Source organism: Leptinotarsa decemlineata, unplaced genomic scaffold (assembly GCF_025532065.1).
Source record: "Leptinotarsa decemlineata unplaced genomic scaffold, Ldec_3_MD MMD2_tig00002082_RagTag_RagTag, whole genome shotgun sequence".
Lineage (NCBI taxonomy): Eukaryota > Metazoa > Arthropoda > Insecta > Coleoptera > Chrysomelidae > Leptinotarsa > Leptinotarsa decemlineata.
The window spans coordinates 8,493,610-8,502,017 of NW_027412573.1; the positions used below are offsets into that span (position 1 = coordinate 8,493,610).

The following is an 8,408-nucleotide window of genomic DNA, read 5'->3' on the forward strand; positions in this document are numbered from 1 at the left end:
AGATAACGGTCAGCAACGAGCAGAATTGGGAGGGAATCAGCACCGGTTCAACGGGACTAACCGCGGAGGCGGCTCGAGGCCCGCTTATGACAGGTCTCAACGCAGGAGGACCGACACCAGGACGTCTCAGCTTCGCGATTTTGTGAACCCCCGCTCACCCAAGTAAAACGCCGGGGGAGGAACTGCAGTGCGAACGACATGAACAGTGCGTAGAAGGGTGTCGTCGCAAAAAATATTTATTGAACGGTGCGTGAGGTATAATACTGCCCCAAAAAACTAATTGGCATTTAGGTGTACGTGTGTACATTATGATTTCACTTCTATTGTGCGAGTCATATGTTCCTAGCCGACTGTTGAATATTGATATGTTTAAAACAAATTTAAATATTAGTGCTGTACGATGCAAGTTGCACGACTGTGATTGGCCCATTCTGTCTTTTTGTTGATGCGGCTTCCTTGAACTCTCTTAACGTCTCTCCATGTGTACAGGCTAATGTTGAAAGATTATTTTTGACAAATGATTCATTACCATTTTATCGTATAAGCTGTATAGAGGGAGTGTAGGACTAATGTATATTATTGTTGGGTTTTTTAAAACTATTTTGGTTGCGCATTCCTCTGTTGCTCAGTCACGTGCGGGAATTTTTTTCATTGTTGCCTGCTGGACGGCCTGCCGTGTTTGTGGAAGAGGATTTACCGACTTTGCCTTGTCGGTATATTCATTGCACTGTTCGATGAGAGTCTCTTGTAAATAAAATACTCTCGATCGACAGCTCCGCTAGACAAATTATTTAATAAAGGATGCGCTAAAATGTCAGGGTCATGTTGGAAAACTTTCTTGTTGTTCATTTCTCAGAAGCTTTTATTTTTCGTGTAAGGAGGTGCATTGTCTATAGCCCTGGAGGAAACAATATAAACATAGTTTATATAAAGTCCACAAAATCATGTGACCTATAAAACGAAACTATTAGATACATATAGCTTCAAGGTTCTTTACTATGTACGCCTAACAAATCATACAAATCCTTAAAAATTGTTTAGGTTCGAATGACTTCAAATTTTTGTCATTACATTTTCTATATTCTCAACACTTTAAGCATTCAAACCACCTATGTCAACTTATCAGGCTATCCATAAACATCAACATTTGAAATTTGATTATCAAATTTTGAGTTACAAACAATGCACTTTTTATGAAGTATCCTAATTTTCTGAGAAGTCAATGATGAAGTTTTCCATACGGTAAAGATTTGTGGAGGGCACTGTATAAATGAAGAAAAAAATTTATTTTGTAAAATTGATGGGTATTGATATTTGCATGTATATTGACTGAATGTGAAGCGTTCTCCGACACATGAAAACCCTGCTGGTTTTCACCGGTGCGCCTGCATATCACATTACTGGCGCCCAACGTGGGGCATCTTTATCCAAATTGGATATTTTGTTTTTCTGTTGAATTTTTAGTTGGTAATTTCGCAATATGGACATTTAAGGCTCACCATTCCGTGATAACCAAAGGCTACATTGGAACATTTCACATTATTCTCGGGTATCTCCAAGGCAGCTTATACTTTTTACAGGTTTGTTTGGTTGGTATCGCGGGTAGCAGTTCTCGCTTGTCCATCAACGTGTCAGGGTCTGCACGAGGTGAGTGTTTGTAGCCCCTCGGCTATGTGTTTTATATGCCTTATCTTATAATCAAAAGTGGCATGCTAATATTTCCCAGTGTACAGGAAATTTGTGCGAAATTTTATAATTTGACAAATGACTTGAGCATTTTTCAAGTTAACCAAGTTTTCACCTTCGGCTATTTGATATAGTCACCTAGAACGTGTCCAAAAACTTGACGTTTATCAGTAAGGCATTCCAGTATTATGCGTTACTAGAAATTATGATGTCGACTGATAACTGGAAAAAACCTCTTGATTGAAATGTCTCGGAAATTATTGTTTTGTGTCCTCGGTTCTCCTCAAGCTCATAGTTTCTGAGTCTTTCAATATTACATTTTATATTTGTAATATATTTCCGATTCCATTTAATTTTCTGTCGAACTTTTTCCCTGATGAAGTGGGGAATGATTACTGATTTATTTGCGAGATTCAATCACCCAGTATAGTGAATGGACTAATGATACATTTTAAGTTGTATTGTTACTTATAGGCTGTGTATGTACATAACGAACTCACAGTGTCGGAGCAACGGTGTGGATTGCGTGATATTTCAGTTATCAGTATGTAACTTACTTTAAGACTGTTTGCTGGCTACCTTGTAGATTGTTATTTTTGTTGTATTATGTTCTGAAACGCCGAGGTTACGCATTCCACTGAATCTGACTCACATTTTGCTATGATATATCTTTAAAAATGTTGATGCTTGACGTGAAAGCATTGATATCGGTGTTTGAGATGCGACATTACCAGTCGAATAAGGTGGACTAGTTTTTGAAATGTATTCAATATTTCTTTCTGTTGAATTGCTCACAGAGATACTGCTTAAATTTATAATTTTTGCAAAACGAATATAAGTTGGCACATTTGCTGTCAAAACGTGTTCAGGTGTATGAAGCCGGTTCTCACTTTGCGAAATAGTCGCTCACTTTGTAAATTGGTTTTTTGAGTTATTCGTTCTGCCCCAATTGGAAAAAATTATTCGGGAGACGTGGAACATCCAAAACAAGTACTTTTTCCAATCACCAGACGAGACCTAACCTAATTTGCGTCTTCGGGAGATGAAAAAGACGCCAACCTTGGTTGGTGAAACACTCATCAAGAGTATTGTATTTCTGGTGATTTGAAAAAGTGCCTGTTTTTGCAAGAGAATCTAGTGTGAGAGGAGCAGATAACTGACTGAGTCTACCTTGAAACTCAATCCACAAACAAATATATATATATATATATATATATATATATATATATATATATATATATATATATATATATATATATATATATATGAAAAAAATTCTACATAGAGTAAAAAAGTTTAAACAGGAAATTCCTTATAATTTCAATAGTTAATAAATGAAACATTAACGGGAAATTTTGCTTACAATACATATATAGGGTGGTCCAAACTGTGAGTTGAAAAAATATCTTAATGATATCTTAATGAGAGGTATCCAAATATACCTCGTGTATTTAATTTTTTTTTTCATGTTTTTTGGTTCACAGATTTTAATTAATGCTTTTCAATTTTCAGCAAGTTCAACAAGACAACTCATAAATTTATCTCAAACATTAAAGCAAACTGCAACAATTTTAAAACGCAGGGTTGGGGTTTTAAATTTCAATTGAAACTATAAAAAATATCTCGGTCTTTCCTAAGCTTGCATAATATAAAAAATACTATTGGGATAGAAATCCCACAAGTTACTCATATTTATTTTTTTTTCAAATTATATGTGTATTTTGCTAAAAACACTCCAAATGACCCTTGAGTGAATTTATATATATAAAAACTGAATTTTACTGATGGTTAGAATTAGAACCTGTAGGATAAAATGAATCCAATGAAAACACTTCTCATAATTTTCACATTTTTTTATCAAAATTTTTGCAACAACCAAAATCATTTTGAAGAGTAGATAATTTTATATTTGGAAAAAAGATTTATTATTTTACAAAAAATTCCTGGAAAACATTACTTGAAATTTGAAAGTCAAATGAAAACATGAAGTATATTTAAATACCTCTCTTTGCCAGGAATTTACTTTTTTTCACATCGTGATTTGAAACACTGTATTTATTCATTGGGATATGAAACTGTTGAGCCTATTGCAATGATTGAGTTTTGTGGAGAAAAAATACCAACCTTTTATGGCTTTCTGATTCGTTTTTAATTTTTTTTTAAGAAATCAATGTTCATATTACAAATTTAACATTTATAGGCAAATCATCAAACAGGTCTTTTACAGGTAGACTCAGTAGGCCATTTCTACCCTTGTCTCTAAATTTTTTCCAACTAGTAGAAGAATATCTGAAAAACACTGAAATCCATAAAAATGACTTGAAGTAATCAATAGATTATCTTGTTCAAAATAAAACTGACGTAAGCCAAGTGATTAGGAGATATGCTAAGGAAAATATTCCCCAAGCATTAAACACTGTTCATGGCGTTGTGTAGCTTAGCAATATACAGTCCTATGTAACTATGACTTTTTTGCATTTGTCACATTGTTCCACGAGGCGATTTTGTAAATTTCTATGAAGAAATCTATTCTGAAGTTTTTGTTACCACTATTCAAAGTACAAGTGAGAGAGTAAATTCATTGAGATGAGTATTGTGGAGCCAGAAGATTCTATGTTAAATTGAAACACGTTTCTCGGTTTTGTAACCTTCCAAGAGTAAATCTTACATTGAAGTGTGTTTCTTGTATATGAGAAAGAAATGAAAAACCATTATGAATACATATCAAAAGCACAATGTCCACTTGTCCAATGACTTGACACCGAAAAATTAAAAAACTTGCTTTGATAATATTTATATCAGAAAAATTGATATAATCCATTATAAAACATAAGTCAAAGAATATGGTTCCTATCAGGAATAGTAGGTTTTGTTTGATGAAGAAACAAATATTTCAGGGTATTTCCATTTAATTTTTGTGACTGCAAAGTCAGTGTATATATTAGCCTAATGATAAGTTTATTTGTCCCAAGAAAAAGTAAAAAAAAAATTTAAAAAAGGGACAAGTATATATTTGCTGTGAATTTTAAAAAAATGTAAGGTCTCTATTTTTTAAGTTGTACAAAAGTTAAGTGAATTTATGGCCTTCGATAAAAAAAAAGTCTGATATCAACTTCCGGTTATTGCATTGAAGTGCTTCGACACTTATCCAGATTATGTGTTTTACAATTACAGGTACATAGTTTTGAAAGTTGATGAAGTGATATATTGATCCTTCTAGAAGTAAGTTTCAAATTGTGTGTGATAATATGTAATTGATGAAATTCTAAAACTAATCAAGAAATTTAATGTTTTTTTATACGCATGAATTATTTTTTGTTTGATTTTATATATCATTGTTTTTATCACATTGAGATAATTCATTTAAAAATGTTCCATCATATGTTTTTCTGGAAAGTTGGGTAAATCAAGAGTTTGGTAAAATGGTGTTTGTAGGGGGAATCCAGAGTGGGCAAACCCCTGACTATATATATAGGGTGAGTTAAAAGTCTCTGAACTGGCAAATAAATCTTGTTTTTCCAAATTTGGTGTATCTATGTACGGTAATGAACAGCAAAATTGATTATAATGCCAACTTTCGTGGTACTTTCTTCTATTCTAGGCGGAAATGGCATTAATTTTCTTTTTTATTAAATAGAACACACCGAGATTTTTTTTCTCGAAAAAGCCATAAAAACGTACAACCAAAGATACCGATATTTCAAAATAACCCGGAGGAAGAGTTTTAAAAGAAATTGAAAACAAATTGGCACATCTTCACCTTCAAACAAATGTGTAGTTGACATATCAAATTTGCTTTGCAGAAATCGGAAATATTTGACTGGAAACGAACATTTGGCTTACCCTGTATATACGTGTCTTGCTCTCTTCAAAACAGTACTCTGTATAAGCTACAGCTTTGGTAGAAGTATTTTTGCCCATAATTAGGCTTTCTGTAATGAAATAAGTCACTGCACAACTCATTATTTTTAAATTTAAAGTTATGGAGAAACATTTTTGAAAAGAGGTGGTCATACATACGTAAAAACATTTTGTATACTGTAAAAAGAGATTTTAATATTAAGTCGACAAAATTCTCTAAAAACTTTTTATACACTGAATCTAAACCAGTCTCAAAATTGACCCATTTACTTTAACATTTTGGGATGATGTAATCTAAAACTGGAAAACATGTATTGTTTCTTCAAAATCCATTTCGAATTATTATTATACAGAGGTCTGCATGAAATCTGCATACAAAAAGTCATGGGGAAATTATTGCATTATTGAAAATATTTGCCTATGTAATTGTGCAGAGATATTGAATCTGAAATAAAAATGAACCATAAAATGCATCAGAATAGACCTTTGTCAGTTGCTTGATGAGTTGAAGATATTTTTTTCTCAAAAAGTACCATCTTTTGAATTTCTCCAGTCTAATAAAAATAATTTTACTGAATCTCAACTGTGAATTTGAATTTTAAAATTATTCAAGATTGAATAGGTTTTGAATCAAGATCGTAATTGGAATCATCACAAAGCTTGTGATCTTGACTCGATTGGACATTATTTCGAGATTTTTTTTGGAAATATTTATTTTTTCATACGTACGTTTTCTCGAAACATTCTTCAGACACGTTTTGGTATCCCATATAATTTTATTACCGCTGAGAAATTATCATAACGTCATGTCTGCAGATTGTTTATTTTGAGAATATATGAACTCGTTAAATAAGAGAAATCCTGCTTTGCTGCTAGAAGGTATCAATTATATCACAATTCATCGACTGAAATATTTTTTTGAAAGATTGTTTTCCAAGAATAACAGAGTTATTCATAAGCGACTAAATGGACGACTAGAAACCTAACACAGATAAAATTTTGGAAAACCAGATATATCTTCTGAAGGCATTTGTCACAGAATACCTTTATAGGAAAGACCCTAATTTGAAGGCACACTGATTGTTGAGGGGCGAGTTTCTGTGACCTATATTGTATGTTAGGGATGTTTAATGTGATTTTTAGAGGTCAATTTAAATATTTCAAAATTCATTACAAATAATGTAAGAAGATGAATATTTCGAAATGAAATCTCGAAATATTAATCTCTCCTAACTACTTCCTGCCGAAACTATTTCCCCGGCTAATACCTCGCTGGATATTGAATTACATCTGACAGACATTTATGTAAGATTCCTCGCAGAGGCTAGTCTCGTCATGCTGAAATTATTAGAGTAGATCATCTACTGATCGTTTTCGAGATATTACTTCTCGTCAGTGTAGGAAAGCATGGTACTGCTGCTGGATAAACGAGAAACATCTGAAAGGTTAACCTTTGTACATTTATCCAGAACCTGCTGTGTAGGTTGTTGGGAGAGATGATTATTTTCAGATTTTATTTCGAAATATTTATTTTCTGGTACATACGTATCTTTTCTCGATAGTCTTCAGACACGTTTTGGTATCACATAATTTTATTGCCGCTGATGAATTATCACAATGTCATGTCTGCAGATTGTTAAGCCAGTATTTTAACTAAGTTAGGCTTTGTTTTACCATCTTCACATTCATTAACGACTCAACAAAATTTCTAGGTTGACAATTGTCATCCTTGAGTTGAATTTTTGCACAATACTCGTTTGAACATCTGAAAATACAGTTCTCCTGCTTCAAAATGCATTTTGATTTTTTTAGATATCATGTTTGAAATTTATTAGACTTGAGTTTTTTTATGTAAAATATGTTAATTTTTGAATCCTTGAACCCCATTACACTAAATCTCAAATCCAAAGTTCTTTTTGGTATTAGGGAGTTTGGGGTTATTAGAATGGATTTATTTGGTATAGGGTATGGGTCTGGGCGTTTGAAGATCTATAAAAATACTAACTTTTAAACAAAATAAGATATCTTAAAAATTAGATGCCAGAAGGTGAAGAGTATTTTCAGATATATATACAAGCTTTGTGCAAAAAAAACACTTTGTCATATAATATAACAACATACTTTAGAAAATTATAGTCTAGTGTCTGGTTCTGAAAAATGTTTATTTGTGCAATCGAAAAATTTGCAACTGTAGAAGATAAGTGGAGTGTGTTACAACGGTGCAACTTTTTGATTATATGCTATCTTTATTTTTGTGTGCAAGTTTCTATTATTATAGGTAATAACTATTCATCATTATTATATTTGTTCTGCTTGCGGGGGTGTTACACTTTTATCAGTAATGCTCAACACATTCTTTTTACTAAGTACCGATACTTTGCAAATTCTGTAGCTTTGCTACTTACTAAGTATATTTTAAGAATCGTTGGGGTTTTACTATTTACTACGAAAAAAACAGTTTTAGAATTCGTTTTTTATTTCACAACAATTTTTAACAGGCTGGATTTTAGACAGTGTCTGTACTTTTATGATAAAAATTTGCACGCTAAAATTCCACTGTAACATATTTCGATAAATGAACGTTTTTTTTTCTAGTCTAATGTTTTTGTATGTATATTCGATTATTTTGATGTGTACGTTAAGTTTGAGATGATAAAGCAGGTGATGGGGTTTTTACTTAGAACTTAGTTATAATTTTTGCAATTAAGATATTGAATACGGTTTAACTCGTCACCTCATGTTGATAAGTTGAACACCCTGTCTGAAGTCCAAAATCACTTTCACCCCTGCTTTATTTATATGGTTTCTGAGCTGTATCCATTAAGCTTTCTGATGTTGCATATTAAAATTGTTAAAATATA

The 8,408-nt window shown here is 32.4% G+C and overlaps 1 protein-coding gene across 4 annotated transcripts in view; it reads left to right on the forward strand.

Annotated features, from left to right (window-relative positions):
* LOC111507505 (La-related protein 4B) overlaps positions 1-8,408 on the forward strand; it is a 45,772-nt gene extending 37,364 nt beyond the window's left edge. For all 4 annotated transcript variants that reach the window (XM_074176942.1, XM_023162816.2, XM_074176943.1 and 1 more), the window contains exon 11: positions 3-8,408. In XM_074176942.1, coding sequence (XP_074033043.1) covers positions 3-166 — 164 coding nt within the window. In that variant the 3' untranslated portion in view covers positions 167-8,408. The remainder of the gene's footprint in view (positions 1-2) is intronic.